Source organism: Centrocercus urophasianus, unplaced genomic scaffold (genome assembly GCF_019232065.1).
Source record: "Centrocercus urophasianus isolate 14NV4802_14NV808 unplaced genomic scaffold, USGS_Curo_1.0 seq_30, whole genome shotgun sequence".
Classification (NCBI taxonomy): Eukaryota; Metazoa; Chordata; class Aves; order Galliformes; family Phasianidae; genus Centrocercus; species Centrocercus urophasianus.
Window position 1 is genome coordinate 6,823,425 of NW_024884867.1, and position 22,072 is coordinate 6,845,496.

Here is a 22,072-nt window from a genome sequence, read left to right on the forward strand (position 1 = left end):
GGCGTCCCCGGTTCCCAGCACGCCACGAAGCGCAGCGGGCGCGGGCTGGGGCGCAGCTTCCCCTCAGCGCCGTGGCCTAAGCTCAGCGCACGGCCCGCGAGGAGCCCCAGCTCGCCGTGCGACAGAAGCGGCTCCCACAGGGGGTCACGCAGCCCCGCTCGGCCCCGCCCGCCCCCGGCGCTGCCCCGGCCCCGCGCCCTCGGGCCCCGCGCCCCTCCCCGCTCCCTCGGGGCTTTCCCTGCGCCGCTGACTCACGAGCCCCGGCGCCCGGTACCTGTAGGCCAGGGACATGCACTCGAAGAGCTTCGTGAGAGACGCGTCGATGCTCAGTCGCCCCCCGGCGCCGCCGCCCCCTCGGGCCGCCCCGAACTGGTAGGTCTGGCAGGTCTGCTCGTTGACCGTGTCGAAGTCGTAGCCCTTCTTGGGAGGGTGCTCGCTGTGAGGCGACGACACCATGAAGTGGCCCGAGTGGATGATCTGGGGGCCCGGCGGCTGCCCACGCCGCGGCCCGCACCGCCGCCCCCCTCCCGGCGAAGCGCCGCCGTCGTCGGTGTCCGACGAGTCCTCATCGGGCTCCGTGCGAGGGGACAGCGGCCCCGCAGCACCCAGGAGCTGCGCCGGCCGCATGAACACGTCGGCGGCCATGGCCCCGCTGCTGCCGCCGCCAGCCCCCGGCCCGCTCTGCGCCGCCACCGCCCCGCTCCGCCCCGGACCGGCCCTCACCGCCCCGCCCCGCCGGCAGGAGCCGGAGCCGGAGCCGCAGTCCCGCCCTCGCGGCCCGCCTCTCCTCGTTCCCGCCTCAGCGCCAAGGCACTCAGCGGCCGCGCCCGACAGCGCCGTCCCGCAGCTGCGGGGCGCTTCCCGCCAAGCGCCCCCGATCGGAGGTTCCCTCAGGAGGTCTTTCCGCCGCCCCAGAGCGCAGCCCTGCTGCCGTTCACAACGTGAGGGCAGGGCCACCTCGCGTCCTCCCACACATCCACAGCTGCTCTGTCCTTTCCCCTTGCACCTCCACAGGCACAAAATATCGTGGCCAAGGAAGGCGAGGACACCGCATCCCTGGTGCCACACTGCTGCTCTGCCCCCAGTTTAATTCCCAGTGTGGTGCTTCCAAGGTACATGACGAGGTCACGAGGTAGCACGTGGGGAGGCCTTGAGCAGCGGCGCAGAACCACCTCTGGCTGCAAGGCTGCAGTCGTGCTGACCAGAACCAGGAACTACATGCAGGTCTTTGCTAATATTCTTCCTCAGAATAGCAGCCCTAAGCTCAGCTAAGTCCAACAGTTCCCCAAAACAAAGGAAGACGAAGGCATCATTGCCATGGGAGGGCTCCAGCCATAAGAAGTCTTTAAAATCAAGACTGATGTTCAGCTCTCTGTTGCATCACATACGGCAGTTCTTAAGAAAAGGCTGCAATCATAACGTAGCTCTGGAGATGGACATTCTGCTTTACTTCATTAAGATGAGCACTCAGGGCACCTCCAGGCCCAAGGCTGCTGTCTCTCCTCTCCTCCACAGTGGGGAACTCCAGGAGGCACAGGGAACACCACGGGCCCAGCAGTGTCCCTCAACAATGTCTTTTCTGACTGTTTTTTTTTAAGCAATCTGTGGTGCAAGGCAAAATGACGAAGGCCACCATCTTCTGCTGATATTTCTTCCAAAAAAAGCAGGCTTTCAGCACAGGAGTAGAGACATTTGCTTATAGTTGAGTTATAATACACACTGAGCAGAGACACATTCGTGATGCTTAAAAATACACCTGCAGCATACAAACCACAGCTCTCAGTGGTAAGAGATTATCTTCCTAAATGTCACAGCCTGGGAGATAAGCCTTCCCATTTTGATGAGGGAGAGACCAGGGAGACTTACAGCCCCAAGACCATGGGGTGGCTGCAGGATTGGGAGCCCAGTCACTGCTCCCGCTCTGCTGCTGCCCATCCTGCTTTAGGCAAACCACAGCCAACCTGCAGCTCTTGCCTACTTTTCAGGCTGTGCTGTTGCTCACCCCTTTACCAGCACAAGCCTTATCTGTTGAGAGATTTTCACTCCTGAGACCTGTCTTGAGTGAGGCTGCAATCCTCACTCTTTTTCTTTGCTGTTTTAATGCCCCACTGCAAAAAAAATGGAAAGAAAAAAAAAAAAAGCAACACTACAATTAAGTAGTTGTTTTTCACACAAGATTGAAGTGATTCAATGAAAGGATCCCACAAACACCCAGTAAATGCAAGGGAGGCACCAAAACGGACCAGCCAGGAACAGCAGATCACCCCCCCCCTCTTTCCCCCCCACCAGCTGTCTGGGCAGCTGCAGGCTACTTTGGGACACAGTACATAGAATGCTGAGAATAAGCAGGACACTTCCCATCCACCCTGAATGTAAAGAATCCTTTCAGAACTCCCAGGAATTTTTATCCTTGCCAGCATCAGACTCTAGCATGCTTTCCAACTGAAGCGTGTTTTCACACTGTGCCCTCTGCTCCAATTTAAGCTTCCACAAGACGTTAGCTGAGTACTAAGCCAACAGCAGGCATCTTAAACCTTACATTACCAAGTTTTTCTGCAGGCTGCCGTAACTTCATTGCCCATATCCATTTGTTGCTGTTACATTATCCACACCCAGTCAGTGTCCTGCTAACACACCGGGGCAACCTTTGGTCAAACCAAATGAATCGTTTTACACACTAGCAAATAAGACAACACCATAGAATGCGTATTTCAAAAGACTGCAAAAACAGGAATTTATTTTTAATTTAAAAAACAAGCCGAGATTAAACTCCTCAATAAAAATTAGTCACAAAGCATTCGTGTTGTGATTTTTATTTTATTTTTGAAATGAAACCATTGTACATTGTACAAACCATAACTACCGATGGAATAAATAAGTGAAAAATTATACTGCTGTACAACACACACACACACACAAATCATAAGATGGAAAACGATTAGGTATTGAAGAAAACAAAATTCTTTACACCTTCTAACAGGCCCTTAGATATAAAGAACATTCCAAAACATGACAATGTTTATGTATGAAGATAGCCACCCAAAACCTTATTTTATACTGCCTTGTCAATTTTTTTTTGTTGTTTTGTAAGTGCCAGCACTTTTTTTTTTTCTTTTTTTTGGAATGTTTAACAACTACTTTCCCAAGCATAAAAATTCCAAGGAATAGTTCTGCTATAAAATGTTTGGCTGAGTAAATCACTTATTTGGAAGGCCTTCCCACATGTTCCACAAACTCAGCTAATTTACTTGCTTGCTCCTAGTTTCTTTTTTTTATTATTATTTTTTTTTTCTTTTTATGTTTTGTAACTGAAGCTCCAACATTCAGCACTGTAGCAAGGAAGCACTTCTTGAAATTTGCACTATTTCTAAAACGTTAGCTGTATGAGAACTTTCAGTTATCTTGAAGAAAATTACATCTCTCCTTTTGCTCCACGTCTCAATGCTTTCAATAAAACCTTTTACAGAGAAAACAAGTTTCTGGTAGAGATAGGTCCAAGCCAAAAAACAAACAAACAAACAAACAAAAAAAAACAACCAACAAAACCAACTGGATTTAGATCTGGTTTCAAACCTCAGGCTGGTTTGAATTTGATGTTCTGGTTTGGTCCCATCTGTACTTTCTGGCATTAAAATGTGTTTAATCACATCTGTTGGCCCATAAATGTTATCAGGCACTTCACTAAGACTAATAACAGTCTTATACACTATTTTGGATTTCTTCATACCAGGTAATGCCAAAGTCTCTTCTCTTAGAGAATGACAATAACTGATCTAAGGAACCCAAATCTATCTGCTTGTTCAGCTGTCTGTTGTCACTAGAATCTCTGGTTAAAAATAAAAGTTCTGAGTGTATCCCATATAAGCTGTAAATGAAACATTACTATTTTAGAAATAAAGGCTCTAAGAATATAATCATGATGCCTTGTCTTGTAAGCCACAGAACAATGAACAGTTCTGAGCAGAAGCCACAGGAGAGAAAAGGAAGCTTATAATTAAACCTATTGATGTCAATAATGCCAATAAATGCTTCTATTTAATGAAAAATTTGAGGTATTTTTAGTGCTATTTATATATTTTATTTCTTCCTAAAGTACAGGAATTAGTTTCTAAACGAAAAATCTATTTATTCCCTTGGAAACTTCTACAAAATTAGAATTAAAAACTTGCTGTGATGCACCTGGAGATAGGGATTAGTAAAAATGACTGCTTATCAAAGGTGGCATCGGATTTGTTTTGCTTTAGCATTAAAAATTAAAAAAAACCAGTAAAGCAAAAATATTTTAAAGTTTGAATCTTTCTAAATTTGACCATTTCATATATCAATAGAACTTCTCACAAAATATCACAAATCTGAATGTAATATACATACAAATCAATCATCATTGACCAGTTATCCACAGTTGAGGCATACACACAATTCAAGAGAGAATTCTACCATTTCATTGCATAAAGTTGTGCAAACATAATTTTTGGCTCCTCATTTCCTTATTTTCAGAACGTCAATGGACTTCGTGATCAGACCAGAAATCCCAAGAACTTCTTAGGGAGCACACTTCTTTCACAAATGGTTTTGCAATCAAATTTTATTCAGTTAAAATCCAAAAAGTTTATTCCAACACAAAGGAAAAGTTGTGAAATTGAGTGTCATATGTTGTTTGGAATTGAATCCTACAAACATCCTATGGAACGCCAGTCCTGGCTCCCCAGCTGCCCTCCCTCCCCCCAGTTTCCCATTATTTTTCATAATAAAGTGGTAATTGCAGACGCAATCCAGTAGTCTAAGTGCAAGCCATTTTCACTATTGGAGAATTCAGAAATAAATAAGCCTGATGAAGAGCTAATTATGAAAATGTATCCACTGGAAGCGATTTATTTTTGTTTTCCTTTAAAAAAGTATTTACAGTTCTTTGCTTACAAACTATACGCAACCATTTTCATAGCTGTGAGATCATAGTTTAAATTCCAAGCTCCACCTCTCACATACAAAGTGAAGACAGACTAAGGGCCTGACCCAGCAATACACGTGTGTGCACATGCACCTGTGTGCGTGAGGAGAGCTAAGTGAGAAGTGGTTCCCACCGACACCGAGCAGTTCTAGCTGGGCACTCACCCTGGAAGATCAGGCCCCAAAGATGAGACCTTCGCAGATGGTTCTGCACTTCTAAACGCCACTGCTTTGAAGGGAGTTGCACATGCTTAGTGCTTTTCAATTAAGGTCAGCATAAGCACACTTTGACATAATTGTATAGGAAGCAACGTTTCTGTCAGTGATGCAGAGACGACAAACAACAAGGCTTATTTACAAGACTTGCTGAAAGGAAAAAAAAATCCCAAATACAGTATTAACCTGGAACACAGAAGTAAACATCTTATACAGAAACAGTACAATGAAATCCAGTTCAGTGAAAATCTCATATCAAAAAAGTCCAATTGAAAATAAATTCATTGTGCATCGATCCTTTTGATCCTATTTATATACATAGTGGAACTCTTCTGTAAAGCAAGTTGTACCCAGTACAGAGATCTGGACCTAATACCTAAGTATTTTAACTGTTGTGTTACACTATATATTCAGATCTGGACTATAAATGGTAAACAGATCATGTTAACTTCTGATGAAGTTAAGTATTTAGAAGACCAAATTTACAGTTGCGAATGCCATGCATTCAATAAATGATCTCCACTATAGCTGCTAAAATAACATATCAAGCTCTTTTCTCTCCTTGGACTCCAAGAGTGAAAATGGCTTCCTGATTGGTATCTGTTAAAATTTAAGCACCAGGGATTTAAAAATTAAAAACAAAACAAAACAACCCCCCTCCAAAAAAAAAAAAAAAAAAAGCAAAAAAAACCAAAAAGCCTTTCTACATGGTATTATACAAACATAGGTCACTTTGCAAAGGAGACAGTTGCAAAACAACTTTTAAAAGTCAAAAGTTAGCACTGTTTTCAGAACACAAGGCACAAAACAAAAGCAGACATCGCGCCAGAACAATGAACTTCACATGAAAGCTAATACCTGACCTGTACCATCCTTAAATATCTTACAATGTTAAATAGAGAAATGAAAAAAAAAAAAAATACAGCAGCAACATAATCGTAATTTTGACTTTAGAAACAGTGCGTAGACCCCTCCTGAGTTGTTTACTCCAACCATTTCAGAGACAGTAACTTAAAAGTTCTCAATGTTTGTTTCACAGGAAAAAGTTTTCAGTGTCTGAGAAGTTAAACCTTTGTTAGGCTTTCTTGGATTTTTGCTTGGTAACTTGAAAAGTTAGGAGTTCTGTCCTCATCCAAGAGAAGATGCTTAAGTAAGGTTGTTCTAGAATTAAGCCCACTGATGTACCTTACATAAAAACTGACCAGAAAAAAATCTATAGTCTAAATCTCTTCAACGTTTTGTTGGGAAGCCTCTACTTTCATCTTTTTAGAAGGTGGCACTCCTTCAGAGTCCTTAATGGCAGGGGGGAAAGAAAAACAATCATGTTATCATTGCATTGAATTTCACGTGCCATAAACATCAAACAAGAAGCAAGAAATCTCCTGGCGTGTCACTCGTGAAACACAAAGCATCCTTGGATAAGAGAATGATGTGACCAAGTCAATTTGCTTCCAAAAATCACTTCCCCTACTTACATCTTCCTTCAGCTTCTTCACCACATTTGTATTCTCTATTCAAAAGGACTAATTTCTAGTTCCAGGCTAGATGCCCTAGGGATTGTTCCAGGCAACAGCCTTGATGCATGGTTATACCCAGACTTCCCTCAACTCCACACCTGAGCATAACTCCACGTGCACATGAATTTGCTCCTGCTATAGCCAAAGCAACCTCTACAGGACAGAACATGAAACATTTGGAAAGACTAAGGAGGCCACAGTGCCCTGACTGAGGCTCCTAGCGTGAACAGAACAATTACAGTAATTTCCTTCTTCCATCCATCTGGATTTTTTTCAGTATTCTAGGCAAGTCAACATGAGAACACCATGTCAACAGAATCTAAGAAAAATTCACTTTCCTAGCTGCTGTATGAGTTTTCTTTGATAGAAAGCATTTTACATCTAAATTGTCCTCAAAGGGGTCTTGACAGTTGGTTAGGCCCAGACCATTTGTTAAGGCTAATTTTTAGTATTTCCCTACACAACTAACACAGCCTGGTACTGGAATATGAAAAGTAAACCAGACCAGTTGTAGTACTGCTCACCAAATTATCTGAAATGCAAGAAGGCAAGCAAATTAACCACACCACCAAGTATACATACGTCTAATACTCCATGGCTGCTTTATTGCCACTGCATTAGGAAATGAGCCTAAATATACAACTGGCCTCCTTTCATTTGCTTTTTGGTAAAAATGTTCTTTTTTCAAATCCTAAGTAATTGGGCTTTTGTGCTTAAGGTTACCTGAGAGTTTTTTGATGCCTCTGTAAGTATATCGTTCTCTCCAGAGGACTGAATTTCTGCTTTCTCTGAACTATTCATGGAATTTTCCATTGAAGACTGTGAATTCTGTTCATCAGAGGTATCTGAAATTTCAAGAAATTATTATCAACAAAAGCATTCATCAGGAAATAAAAATTCCACTCCCATTAACGATAACATATATAACAACACAAAGATAATGAATTAATTTCAAACTCCACAATCAAAACCAACCACTACTGCCACTTTACAAGGCCTTTGCCTTCATGCTACCGGCAGCATACGATTGCCGGACTCAGTCCCTAGAGGGAGCTAAACTCTCACACACCCGTAACACAGAACTAACTCAGTGCTATCAGCGAACAAGTTCCAACACAAACTTTGCAAAGGGCTGAATGAATGCAAGGAAAATGACTTTGAACCAGAAGTAAGAGGCAGCTACAGAAAAAGGCTCAGTTGTGATCGTTAGTGGATCCCTAACTGTGTAGCAACACTAGCAATGGGTGGTTTTTTATCATTGCTTTTCCCTTTTTTTTACTGTTTTACAGTAAAGCACTCAGGAACAAATCCAGAGAACTTGAGAGAACTTGGTATGATTTTCTTTGAATCCAAATTTAGTCGGGTGAGCACGCATGCTACATAGCATCTTCACACAAACGAGTTCAGACAGTATCAGGCCTAGGAGTAAATCTTTGCATTTCACTCTATCACAAACATTCTCGTTGAGATGCTCTTGGAAGCATTCTGTTTTATTCCTGTTTGGTGATGATTGAGTTGTCGTAATTTAATCCCCATTAACAATGGCAACTTCAACGTAATCACTGCAGTATTACCCAGATAAAAGCTCTATATTTAAATTGGGTTGTGGATCTACCGAGCTAAGGACTTCATCAGGAAGGCATAATTTAATTGCTTTGCTATGGGAAGAATTCTGCAACCAAATAATTAGAACGGTGTTAAGGACATATTTTATCTCTTACAATGGGGATAAAGACACTTATCTTCCACAGATCATAAATACAGAACATGTTTCAATTACCCAAACGCCATTTAAAGAGTGAGGTTCACAACAATCTCTTAATCCACACGCAGTTTTCATCTGTACAACTGCAGCTTTTAGAAAATAGGACAGAATTCAGAAGTAACTTTTGAATAACTAGCAATGTTAAGAAAAAATGCAAAACAATTTTAGCTTGCACAATTAAAAATTCAATACAATTTAAAGTATCTCACCTCCATTTTACTTTCACACTAGGTAATGAACATCTCTTACAAAAGAGTAAGAGTACAACAGTAACTCTAAGGTTTGAGTGATTAAATGGTAACAGTCACTTTTTAAACATTATTTCAAATTAGTTCTTCTTTCAAGACTGAGATTATGACAACAAACTCTTTTGTTTGTTTCCTCTCTAAAAAGGACTTGAGTGTCAATCTGGCCCTTCCTGTTGAGTGGAAGGATGACTGGTAAGCAAGAGTTCGTGGTTCATTTTTATTTAGATGCTGAGAATTCAGAACCATTTATTTCAAGCTCTTATAACTCAGTCCTTAGAATGGACAAGCAAAGGATACCACACTAAAGGGTAACAGTGTTTGCTGGCTTTAAGGGTGCTCTTTCAGCTTACCTTCTGAACCAGGTTGCTCCTTTGCTTCTGACTGAGTTTCATCAGACTTTACTTCAGTGCCATCTGCTTGTGTCGCCAAATTCTGTTCTGGTGCTGGACTTGAATTGCTACTGTTTTCTTGTTTTATTGGAGAAGCATCAGCTATTGAACTCTGGTTGCTATTGTCATCTGTTAACAAAAGAGATTTAAACAAGAAAGTCCAACTTGACAAGATCTGAATAAAAAGCACAACATAATTGCCTCTTTTAAATGTTTTTCCTGTAATATCCTGATAATGCAGGATATAGCCTAGCTTGTTGGAGACCAAGCACAGCAGCGTTTACACTAACACCAGGCTTACTCCGTACCACAACTTCTGCTCTTGCAGCACATGCTGTAATTACATGAGTTTTCTAAATGCTGTAAATAAATACAATAAAACAGAGAACATTTACTTCAATCTCTTTTAAAAAACCCATAACTTTGTAATATGAATAAAACAGGCTGACTGGAGCCACCTCATTTTATAGATCAGCTAACAAAGGGCCAATTAAATATTCATGCTAAAAATTTCCTTTGCATCACTACAATGCTCTGATGAGCAGCTGGTTTCAGAAGGGTGTCCCAAGGTCAAAAAGCTCACAGTGCTACCAAAGCACAATGTAACAGCCAGTCCTAAAAGCAACAGCATCTTAGAAATAATTTCTCAGAATACTCTCTAGACTCGAGAAGCTCGATGATAAAAACTTTCTGCAACACAGATCAGGAATTGTGCTGCTTGTGCCCTCCTTTTGTAAAACCAATGGCAGCGGTTTAAATATCTCAGCTAATACTTTATGGATAGCAGTGAATCTTACCGTAATCTTTAAACCAGTCCAACTGGGGGAACTGAGACTGAAACCCTGATCCCTGAAGAGAAGTAACCCAGCAAAACATTAATTAAGTTATTAGCATGTTAGGTGATCCATCTCCCTCTGCATCTGTACAATCGCTACATCTAAAGGACTTCAGAAACACATAGCCAGTGCTGGACCATCTCTTGTCAGAACAGCTTGAAGATAAGATTAAGCTTACAGCAAAATTGTACAATATGGGTTAAAAACACAATTAAAAATGACATAATACTTGTTTTATATTCAATTCATCGACGGGGGTAAAAGGCTTAAGAATATTAAATTATTAAATTGGAAGTTTGCAACATGGATGAAAAATTAATCCAGTCTGTGAATAACACACTCAGTCCTTTAATCACAAGACCATACTCACTGCAAACACTGCAAAAACGAATCAAGTAGCAATAAAAATGCAAATAAAGCTGAAGTGAAAAAATTACACCCCGCCAAAACACGATCCTCTCTTATCAGCTCAAACAGTGCTGCATTCTCAACCATAATTGCTATCCAAACACCTAGAAAGTAAAAAATTAAAATAGAGCTGTGCATGTTCCTTTGTCATAAACGTCATACTAACAGTCAACAAGTTGCAGGGTTTTTCTGTTTTTGTTTTTAAACTGTCTGACTGGGAAGCAAAAAACATTTTCTTAGCCAGTTCATTTCACCAAGTCAAGGCAGAAAGAAGATGCAGGAGAACCACAGCTTGCTCTCATGACTCTCACTGAATTCTGCTCTGACTCTCTTCTTCCCTTAAATAACTACAGAACCTATACAAACAATAGTAGGTGCCACCAAGGCTTTGGGGGTCTTCCAGTTCCGCAAGCAGCAAGCTTGACAGTTACTTACTCAGCGTAAGTAGGAGCGTAACATTTGGATAGCAGATATTGACAGTTTTTTTTTCACATATAGCTCCACTAACATATTCCCTCCACGTACAGAGACCCAAAAAAAGGCATTTAAACAACTGTTGGGACATCCACAGAACAGAAATCCAAGGTAAAGAGCAAGTATCTGACGCCACTCTCACTTTGATTCAAACTGAGCAACGGAGGATTCGACACAGTTAGCTTACACTTCCCCAGCAGTGTAATAGGGTAATTTGTGCTGACCTTCTCCCACTCACCATGCATGTCCATCATCCCTGGAGAGGAGCTGTTCTCTGGAGTTGTCACCTCGGAGCCACATTTTTCATCTTTGCCTTTCTTCTTATTCTTATTTTTCTGAAAAACAAAAGGTACCACTAACAAATGACACGGTCACTATAAAGAAAACAAAAACAAAACCCACCACAAGAACAGAATAATGACAACAAGCAAAGTTCAAAAAAGTTTAAATACGAAGCCCTTTCCACTCATTACTTCTGTGAGCACCTAACTTCAAGGGAGAAACAAACGAAGGAGATAAGTGCTGATGATATCAATAATGAATCGGTCCTGGTAATGGCAGGGCTGTCTTTTTAATTGTGCACTTTATGACACAAAACACCAGGGCACACAGGTTTTTACCCAGACATTCTAGCAGCAGTTAGCACTTAATCATTTTTTTTGTCTTCAAACAGCACTATTTTTGTAAAAATAGGAAAAAAAAGTACAACAGTTCTCAATACCACCCCTCCTCCTGTCAGCTGAGAATCAGAGGCACAATGATTCAACAGCTTGCCAAAACCTATGGTAAGAACTAGGGAGATGCCGGCAGGTAACTTTGTAACCAACTGTAAAAGCGAGGTCAAAAGAATCTCTGCCACACGGGGAAAAACGAGGAACATTGATGGGGGCAGGGCTGAAGATTCACGAGCTACCCGATTTCTGACTGCTTAACTCTGCTTACTTTCTGGGTTACACATATCAGCATACTGCTACCAAACTCAGTGCATGCCCCCCTTTAGATTAGGAAGCTTCAGAACACACCCAGACAACAGGAGTGTGTTCATAACAGGAATGATAACAGATTCAGGATTTTGACACTGAAGAGAAGGCTTTTTACCTTTCTCAACAACCTGTGCTGCAGAAACCTCCTCCTTCTCTATATCTAATGCTGTTTCTTCATTAAAATTCAACAATGGATTAAGAGAAATCAGACTAGCCTAAAATAGAGACATACACAATATAGTCCTACGTGGACAATAGGTCACAACAGGCTCGTGACCAAACAGCAGTATGGACTGCAAGCAGTAAAACAAAGGAAGAGACATTGGCATCCATCACGTGGGAAATCCGCGTCTGCTAAGGGATGCAGCATTTTCAATTAAGAGGTGACGTAATCAGTCTCACAGGAGAAAGAGCCAGCTGCACTGCTTTTGGAGGACTCTGCACGCCTGCTGAGAAGACAATTAAAAGCCCAACTCTAGGAAGGCCGCTCACCAACCCATGCATTTGGTTAAGACAACGTTCTCCAACAAGGGAAGGAAATAAAATCAAACAGTCTAAGACCGAAGAAGATTTTCGGCAAGTGAGATCTGGAAAGATTTTTCCCTTCACGTCACATAGACTATCAGGCTTTCTTAATTGCTTTATTACTTCAGAGAGAGCAAATGAAAGGATCCAGATTCTATTCTCTAATACATAAAATAGAGGTGAAACCACACAGACTTCTTTATCTTTGCAAAACGGAAGTTCAGAGGGGAAGATCTCTCAGCTTTTCTGAAAGTAAGAGAACACATCTGGCACAAGAGAGGTACTGAGAAATTACTGAGCAATTTCAGCTGAAAGGTGGGTTTGAGGGGTTGTTTTTCATTTAAAAAAGTTCAACCATCAAAACAATGAGGTTCCACAACAGCCTTCAAAAACTAGTTGAAGGACAGAGCTTAATTCCAGTTCAAAGAAATAACAAAGTGACTTTGGAACATGTGAATGGCAGGGGGGGTGAAGATTATAGCTCAAAAAAACATCAATTAAACTCTGCATATAGACACCACATATGAGCTAATTCTGACTTTAGGTTCCAGTCACTTTGAAAACTCATCCACAAACTCAACAGAAATTCTATTTCAAGCTTTCATAGTACCCATCATTTTCACAAGCCACGAGCCTAAGTAACTTCTCTCCCTGCACACAGCTTCCTGTCCCACACTGGAACATAATAATAAAATCAAGACCAAACATTCAATAACTAGAAAGATAGAACAAATATCTGTAAAGAAATCAGAAAAGCTTCCCAATTCAAAAATGGTTATTTTACAGAGATGCTGCTCAAGCTCTGAAAGATGACAGAAGGCTTACCACAACTCTGACTGTCATGTAAGCCTGTGGTACAACCAAAGGCACCAGAAGAAATAACCTCAAGTAAAACAACATCAATCGACCACAGGTCTTGAATTTGGTCTTTGAGTCAATTTTGAGACAACTGCAATACTGCCTCATCTGAAAGCCATACATTCATAGGATATACATATATCCTGCTGCACATTTAATTTACTGTGGAACCATGGCTTAATTTTATCTCTACAACAGAACCTCTATTATAAGTTACAAGTAAAACTGATACTGAAAAACAATTTTTACTTATTATTATAATCAACTTTGACTTTTACATTTGTTATTTCTATGCCATTATATTATGGCAAATGAACAGTGCACACCAGAATATAAACACGATGCACACACCAAACATTTATCAGAAACAGATGTTACATTAGAAGCCCATGGACCGTACTGCTCGGGCTGGCTATCTCAATACAAGAGATATCGGCTCCTCTGAGGTTTCGTACTTTCACTTCAGTGTTTTGCGCCTGTCTTCTTTAGCAAAACACAAATAATGCACAGACAATACACTGCAAAGTGCCTCCTTTCCCTTCGAGCATCAAGGAGAAAGAGGAACAACGTCACTGATACCTTGTTTCCATCCTCACCCCCATCAATCATTATGTTGAAGAATGTTTCAAAATCAGTTTCAAGACAACTGTGTAACAGTTATCTGAGAATTGATACAAGTTGACTCCGAAGACTTGCCACCTAATGAACAGTCAATATCACTTCTTGCAGCGATCAACTTTGTCTCTAGAGCCGTTCCATCCAAAGGCTCCGGGGACCCACACCAGACTTAGCTTAGAAGCTCAAAGAACAGACAGCATCTTTTGTTCAGCTTTCCCTGAATGTGAGTCTCTACACCTTGAAGAATGCCAGCCATCTGCAGGATACTTACATCATCCACCTTGGGCTCTGTGACCGGCACCCATTTGTAAATCCGTAGGGATGTGTCGCCAACTGTCACCCACTTCTTCTCCCTGTAAAATTACAATACAGGAGAAGTTAAAGTTGAAATTCGTATTCAAAACGAAGCGATCTACTATTGTAAGTTGTCAAGGATTTAAGTAGGCTAGTAAGTAGGATGATCTCTATTACATCGTCTTTAGAACTGCATTTTGCAAATTGTTCTCTGCATTTCAAACATTTGTCAGAGCACTGCTAGCCTCCACATTTCTGAGGGCTGTTACTTGACTGGTGAGTAACTGCAGTAGCAGTAATAACATCAGCACTAACAATTCAACTAAGAAGAGCAGCTAATGAAAATGCAGATTTAACACTTAGAATTTTCTAGAGAGCAGAAGCAGTTTTAGACAGACCAGCATGTGTTGATTATCACGAAGCTGCTTAATGGCATTAAAAAACTAAATGCATTTTGATCATTTGAAGTTTCTTTCTGCGTAGAAATTTGCTTCTAGCAATTTAATAATTGCTCAACACTCCTATCAGATAACTCTGAAGCCCTGGCCTTAGAACCAACAGCCCTACTGGTACCGCTATGTGCTGTGATGCAGAATTCAGACTCAGGAAAGCCTGGCTAGCTTGGATAGGGAAGGCTGAGAGCACTATCGGGGGAAACGCGTAACCTACAGCACCCTGCAGACCCCTGCCAGCCAGCCATGAAGTCATAACACTGACAAAGTGCAAAGGAAATGTGACCGGAGGGTGTCACTGCACTGGGGGTCACAGAGTGCAGAGATGGAATGGATGCTGAGCACTCAGTTACAGGAGGAACTCCTCGAGCTCTTTGCATGAGAACATTAAAGGAAGGTTCAGAACGTCAGAGAAATTTCATCCCGTCTCTGTGATCAGTTCTCAGGTCACAGATCACCACTGCTGGTTCCTGGGTTTGCAACAGAGCTCTGCAAACAGATCAGTTTAAAGCTACCAACAAGGACTAATTCCCTTAAACATTCAGGAACATTTGAATTTAATTTGGCATGAGACCTCAAGCATTTTTGTTACTTCATTTTTAAAAACACATTTAAATTGGTTTTGGAATTCTGGAATGTACAGATTAAAATAATAATAATGTACTTTGCAGGATGGGAGAAGCTGGATGTGACTTCAAATACATATGTGATATCTCCATTTTTAGAAAGGGCTTCCAGCATCTAAAGCAGCCACATTGTACAAATGCCACAAACATCCTCCTTACTACTTGTTTTAGCTATGAAAACCAACCCTGTTTGTTTCTCCTTTAGAGGAGACACTTCCCTGTTTAAAAAAAGAGAAGCTATAAATGACAATTTGAGCATTTTGGATCTGTCCACAAGTACATTTTAATTAAAGCGCAGAACTATTTCAGATCTGCTTCTTTCCCAAGGTTCTTCCTAGAGCAGCTTTTGCTCTGTGTGTTTAGATACATCCATTTATGTACACTAGATGGCTGAAGTATGTCAAGAAACAATGTTAGACTAATTTGGAGCTCTACTGCTTGGGTGATAAAAATGAGAGTGGAGATGAGAGCATGTCAGTAATGAGAGCATACTTAATTGTGAAGACATGACCATGATGTATACATTTTTTAAGAAAACAAGTCAAACTAAGCTCATTTCTAGTTTGGAAAACCTTTGAAGTCATGGAAATAAAACCAGTTGGGCTTTTGGTTTGGGTGTAGGAGAGGTAAATAAATCTTTCTTTCTTTAAACCAAGATTTCAGCCTTTTCCTATAGCAAAATATTACTTAGAGATGCTGCACTGGAAAACCAAAAGTTCAAGATACCTGTTAGCATCTCAAAGCAGCCTCACACAGCATCTTCACTGGACAGACTGTAGAACACAGGAGGAAACCTATATTAGTAACTTTTCCTTCTAGTATTTAAGTTAGCCCTGACATTTTAATTCTTCTGAGCTTCTAAATACCACTGATAACCTTCAGCTACAGGGATTTTTTTTTCTGATTTCAATACATAGTAATTCAGACATCAATGGGAATAGGGATATTCTGTGATGGAAGTACACCAACATCCCAATCCTGCAAACACGATTACAAAGAAAACCAGACATCAAACTGCTGTTATTCAAATATTTTTACACTGTAAGCATTTGCAGTGTTGTCAGTTTAAGACCAGAAAAGTATTAATAGGAAAAAAGATGGCAGCACAAACATAAGGCTGTTAACAAAGAAATGTAATGATTTTCAGACATTTAAGATCAACAGCACAAACTCCAGAATTTAAGACGTGTATGGCAAACACAAAGCTCAGGTTATTATCTGTAGCATTTACAGTATTTCCATTAAGAATCAACACAAAAATCACCCCCCTCCAAGCCAGTCCTACTCTGAATCCTCATGTTTTATCTTTTGTGTAAAGTCACCACTGCTGAACACGGACACTGCTTTTTGTTTCTTTAGAGCTGACAATTTATTTGCACTGCCTACAAAAACTGAAGTTTGCTAAGTGCTGCCCAGATCAGTAACTATTCTCAGAGACCAGTTGCTGGAGTGGAATCGTGGCATTTGTGAGCTCCTGTCCCCTTTCTGTTGGGAAACACATCCCACCCACAAAACCCATCTGCTGCTGAATCCATTTATCCTGAGATGCTGCCCAGATCTGCACCTGCTGATGCTGTTTCACCTTTGGTAGGCAACCACTGGGTTAGAATTTCTATGGCACTGTACTCCATTACAGACATTGATCCACACGTTGAGCAGTGGACTGGAAAAGGTGAAAGCTCACCATCAGCCTGACAGCTCACCAGGCTAAAAGTGCAGCAGTTCTCAATTTCACCTGTCCACATCCAACTAACAAACTCCATAGTTTCACTATATATATATATATATAAACATTTTTTTTCTGATTTCAAGACTTCTGTTTGCCCACGAATGACCCAAACACAAAAACAAAGGAAATGGTGTAACTTAAAATACATACTATAATTTCCCTTGCTGTAATCTTCCACACTGAAAAGTATCATAAACATTTTGGTTACAGTCAATGCAGAAACTAGATTACACAATGGAAACAAAACCCATGTGTGTATCTGCGACCGTGTTAAAGCATTTTTAAATTCTGAATCATATCTGCACAGCACTTTAAGGACAGCCAAGGATACGTAGGGTAAGCATTAATATCAACACTTCTTTAGTGGTTATGCCCAAGGCATCTTAATATCCTGGAAGTCATATAATTATATACTCATTTTCCCATTTCAAATAGCCCAAGACACTTAAATGTATTTATATTTTGTTTATTAACACTAAAGCTCCAAAATTGAGTATAAATGCCATGTATAAAAGTAATAAACTGGTGAGCAAACACGGCAGTGTATATTACACTCATACATAAAGTGTCAAGGCAGCTTTTGCAGCAGCGACAAGTGCTAGAAACATTTGATGGCACAGAAACAGAAAGCCTTTGCTGCCAATATATCATCATTCAAGAAAAGGCTTTCACACTTGTTTGGCTTTTTACCGTGGCTACCATTCGTCACAGTGCTTTGTATTTACATAAGGATCTGCTCCCACATACCCCATCTTCTGTTGATGATCATGAAGTGACGTCATAATGCTGAATTTATCACATCACACTCACTTGCATTGCAACAGAGTTTGGTGAAAATCACAGAATTATGACCTCCCTGTGGGATCAAGCAAAGGAGAAAGGGGGATGGGAAAGAAAATGCCATTATTATACACACAAAGTGCTGTCAGATGCACAAATAAAATGTTTTTGAAATGGAAGCTTGCTTTCAGAGCACGCCTATTTCTATGCAGATGTTTGTCCAGTGACTAACTAAGTAGCACCAAATACACAGGGTGTTTCTTGACCATGCTGCAAATACAATGAAGTATAAAGTAGCGTGAGTGGACAAACAGTAATGGTCAAACACGAATGGTCAAGGGCCCCTGCTCTGTAACTTCAGCCAAGCATGCTGCAGCAGCAGCCTCCAACTCATACGTGCCAGCACGTTTTTAACGGAGTTCTGTTGAGTTCCACGTTGTAGCACACAGCCTCTCTTACAGTAATGAGAAACACAGTTTACACATGACAAAATTCTACCTTTTACATACATCCAACTTGCACTGAAGTCAGCGAACATATTCTGGCTCAAAAAGAAATAACCATGAGCCAGAAAATCCATATTGTAATTCATCCATGGTAACTGTGTTTGGACTGCTAGAGTACTTCAGAACAGTTCCCTCACACACCGGGTATTTTTACTTCAGCTGCCACCAGGCAAACTGCAGCCTTTGCAGGCAGCCACAGGGCCACCACAGCCTGGCCAACAGGGCAACCTGGCAGCAGCATCCCTCTCCAAAGACATCATATTAAGAAGTTCTGTATCCTAACGAGTTTTTGAAGTGAAATCTATTTTAAGAAGGTAGCAAGGGCAGGAAAATCCGCAGAAGCTCCTTCGCACAGCATTACATACCATGTAAAAATATTTTAGCAAGCCTGAATGGAGACAACAAATGGACAGCCACACTGTCTAGAAGTTCTACTATAGCTAGCTACAGCAAGAGATCCCAACCTACATTACCAGTCACATCATCTCATGGCCTATGGTTACTCTGCATCTCTTACACAATGTGCTTTGTTCTAAAGTCATGCCTCTCCTACAACCAGTTCTTTTCTGTAACAGATGCATAGCACATTCTGATATTACTTCCAGCAGTGGTCCAAGCTCATCTCTTCTTTATGACATGATGTAAAGCTTCAATAAATGAGGTAGAAAATGGCCAAATTACTTATGCAAAGATCCTGCAAGTCGATCACAAGTCAGTACAATGAGTTTTCCTCATCCTGCTGCATTCTCTCAACCAGGATCCCTATTCCCAGCAGCCAAATTGGGGCAGAAATGTTTGTGCATCTGTCCCAAAGTTCAGCACTCCAGTACTTGCCTGCTACATCACACTTCCTTCTGCAAAAAACTGTGCTTTATTTCATTTAATAAATCCAGCATCTGTGAGAGCATTTCCACTGCTTTCCTATGCTAGCTGAGGGCACAGTACTTTTTGCCCCTCTCTTGTTGAGAACTATTTAGAATCTGCACATACCTATCAACCTTTAAAACACAAATAACCCTGTACCTTTTACATCTCACATCACTACATTTATTCTTAGTTTTTCTTCCAGCTAGACTGAAAGAAAAGTAAGTATGATTAAAAAGAAAGTTCAAAACTCTCGGTTATGAAGATTTAACGCTGCTGCCACATAAATGCAACACAACCATGTATCCTGCAAGACACGTGCTAGATGTTTTCTAAAATAGAAGCTCATTCACGGGAGTGGTTTAAACAAAGGAGATAAGGCTGCATTAATCTCAAGATAAAATCCTAACAACTTCACTGTTTACTACTCTCAGCCAAGCTGCAGTACACCAGAAGCACCAGGCTCCCTACAAACACGTGAAGACAAGCAATGTAGGGCACACTGTCTAAGAATACAATATGTGTTTTCCAAGGAATGGAGTCTGCCCTGATGGAAAGCAATTTCCCACGTGCCCATATGGAGATGTGGCAACAGGAGCACACAGCAGCACTGCAAAGCAAGGCTGCCTTCCCACATCAGTAAAGCAGGGCAGCACGCACTGGAGCCATTCAACATTCACAGTATGCACAACCTGACTCTGCTCCTGTTTGGTTCAGAAATGCAGCACTCCAAGTGCTCGTGTCCCAGAAAACTCTGTTGTATGCAAAGTATTCTAATCTTCAGCGGCTGCATCTCCACAGAAGAGCCGTGGATGGCAACAAATTACTCCCATTAAGCAAATGAAAATGCACACTTGAAATTGCCTATGTGGCTCCTCTCAAGACGCAAGAATTCCTGGTGCATAAAGTTCAGTTTCACAGCACAAGTCTTCTCAAAACACAAGTGTTCTTAAACCTCAGAACACTGGCTAATTTCCCCACTGTTCTTGACTGCAGGTAGGAGGGAATCATGAGATTCACCATCAATCCATGACTGCCTTAAAAAATAGGAAAAATGGTTCAAGGAGATACTTGTGAGATGCACACACAAAAAGCCACATGAATACTTCTAACCATAACGAGAAGAAATGGATAGATAGATTTATAGATTGATAGTTGCATGATTCTGTGCAGTAACCCTTGAAACTGCACACTTGTCCAATCTATTAGTTTCATGGTTTCGCTGCCCTCTTTAAAGTTTTAATAAAAATAAGTTTTGTTACTTACATACATATATACTTATACACATTTTTTATTTGTGGGCCAAGACAATTCTTCTTCACCCAACACAGCCCAGACAATCCCAAAGCTTAGACACTCATGCTTAAAGCAAGGTGGTTCTGGTGAGGGTTAAAGCATACAAAATCTATCAATGCCATAAGATTTGTTTCACAGGTGAAGCCGTAGCAACTGACTTGACAGCAGAGTGCCCTCACCGAGGGAAAAAGAACCAGACAAATCTTTTGAACGATCAACTCCTGCTTCTGCCCCTCTCCAACATCCACAAACCAGGACTCAAAGGAGGTAAGCTGCGTTCATGAATGAAATACCTACATCCAAAATAGTACAGTCCGACACAGCCAACAACGTGGCTGTGTGATCAGAAGCACCGTCTCATCACTGCACGCGGTTCCAACCCTTTGAAGCTGACCCGTCATTAAACAAACAGCTCTTAAAAACAGCAGCAAGCAGAAGAGAGTTCCTGAACACGAACTGCACTGCCGGGCTGCTCGGCTCCATACACAACGGGTGGATTCTCTGAAATCCCCATCCCGTGCCCGGCATTATCAGGCACACGTTCTGTCCTTTGTGCAGCTCTGGCCAACTGGCCCATAATTGTGCTCAAGAAGCAACAAATCCATGCCTCCAGAAAAAGCAAGCATGCCTATTTCTGTTATTTTTAACAAAACCTAAGCGGCATCTGTGACGGTAACAGAAACACTCCTTATTTTGTCACAGAAAGACAAGGCTCGCTATGGGTTTCAAACATTTAAACGCTTTCAAAGCTCCACACAAAAGACACAAAGACTCCAACTCAGTGGGAGAAAGAGGGCCAGGGTGGCACAGCTCCTTATCCCACCTGGAAACACCGCAACAACAGTGCGAGCACATCGTTCCAACACCTCGTACTGATTCCCACGATACAAGCAGGCAAAAAAAAAAAAAAAAAAAAGACAAAAGGAGAAAATGCCCAAACACGATGCAGGCCTAAGGAAAGTGCCGCTCCAGCCTTTAAACACACAACAGGACAAACCAGGCGGCACGTATTCCCTCTCCTGCTTCGCTCGGGGTCGCGGCCGCACGGCGTTACGCGGGGAGGCGCCCGCGAAGCTCCACAAACCTCGCGAAGTTGTTGGCTTAACGCACAGCTCGGAAAGTTGCGGGGTTAAGGGATACGTGGGAATTAAGAGCGGGCTGGTGGAGTTTCACAGCCGGATTCGGAACGCTCTTTGAGAAGAAGGACGCTCCCGAGGAGCAGTGCCGCACGGAGCCCTCCGCGCACAGCCCGGCCGAGGGGCTCCGGGGCGATGCGGGCTCCGGGCCGGGGGTCGGCCGCACAATGGAGCCGCCTCACGCCGCCGCCGCCGCCGCCTCCGAGTGACGGGCAGCGGCGAAATGGCTTCTGGGTGCCGCCGCTCCCCGCCCCCCGCGGCCGCCCGCCGGGCTCGGGCCCCCGCGGGGCGCTGGGGAGAGGAAGGGGGAGCGGCGCGGGGTCCCGGCGCGGCGCGGCCCGCTCACCATTTGCGCACTTTCTCGATGGCCGCCATCACCCGCTTGATATCATCCTTCGCCCGGCTCCGGGTCTCGGCCCGCACCGACCGGCCCGACATGCTGCTGGGGCTTCGGGGAGGGAGGGGAGGGGCAGGGCGGCGGCCTCAGCAGCGGGAATGCGGCGCTCGGCGCGGCTCGCGGCGTCCGTCCCTCCGTCCTGCCCGCACGCACAATGCTCCCACGGCTCGGCTCGCTTCGGCGCCGCTCGGCTCCGCTCGGCGCCGCT

General features: G+C 42.5%; 2 protein-coding genes across 5 annotated transcripts in view; both read right to left on the reverse strand.

The window, feature by feature from the left end:
* LOC122165804 (MLX interacting protein) overlaps window positions 1–645 on the reverse strand; it is a 45,086-nt gene extending 44,441 nt beyond the window's left edge. For all 3 annotated transcript variants that reach the window (XR_006170600.1, XR_006170599.1, XM_042829141.1), the window contains exon 1: window positions 275–645. Coding sequence is in view for 1 of the 3 variants with exons in the window: in XM_042829141.1 (XP_042685075.1) it covers window positions 275–645 (371 nt within the window). In the remaining 2 variants the exon portion in view is untranslated. The remainder of the gene's footprint in view (window positions 1–274) is intronic.
* Window positions 646–2,797: 2,152 nt separating this feature from the next.
* Window positions 2,798–21,936, reverse strand: BCL7A (BAF chromatin remodeling complex subunit BCL7A). 2 transcript variants are annotated; one of them, XM_042829149.1, is made up of 7 exons: window positions 21,814–21,878; window positions 17,633–17,741; window positions 14,056–14,137; window positions 11,039–11,135; window positions 9,044–9,211; window positions 7,404–7,525; window positions 2,798–6,455 (listed from the first exon to the last, which is right to left on the reverse strand). In XM_042829149.1, the coding sequence occupies exons 2-7, from the start codon at window positions 17,665–17,667 to the stop codon at window positions 6,384–6,386; spliced, it is 576 nt and encodes a 191-aa protein (XP_042685083.1). In that variant the 5' UTR covers window positions 17,668–17,741; window positions 21,814–21,878; the 3' UTR covers window positions 2,798–6,383. The 2 variants fall into 2 exon arrangements, with proteins under 2 accessions (XP_042685083.1, XP_042685082.1); XM_042829148.1 differs by lacking the exon at window positions 17,633–17,741 and having other exon boundaries at window positions 21,814–21,936.
* Between the last annotated feature and the right edge of the window lie 136 nt (window positions 21,937–22,072).

Excerpts from the sequence above, each read along its gene's own strand:
- BCL7A (XM_042829148.1), bottom strand. The coding sequence starts at position 21,905 with ATGTCGGGCCGGTCGGTGCGGGCCGAGACCCGGAGCCGGGCGAAGGAT. Across the intron at positions 11,136-14,055 it reads CAGAGCCCAAGGTGGATGAT|AAAAATAAGAATAAGAAGAA; the intron begins GTAAGTATCCTG and ends TTTGTTTTTCAG. Across the intron at positions 7,526-9,043 it reads GGAGCAACCTGGTTCAGAAG|ATACCTCTGATGAACAGAAT; the intron begins GTAAGCTGAAAG and ends TTGAAATTTCAG.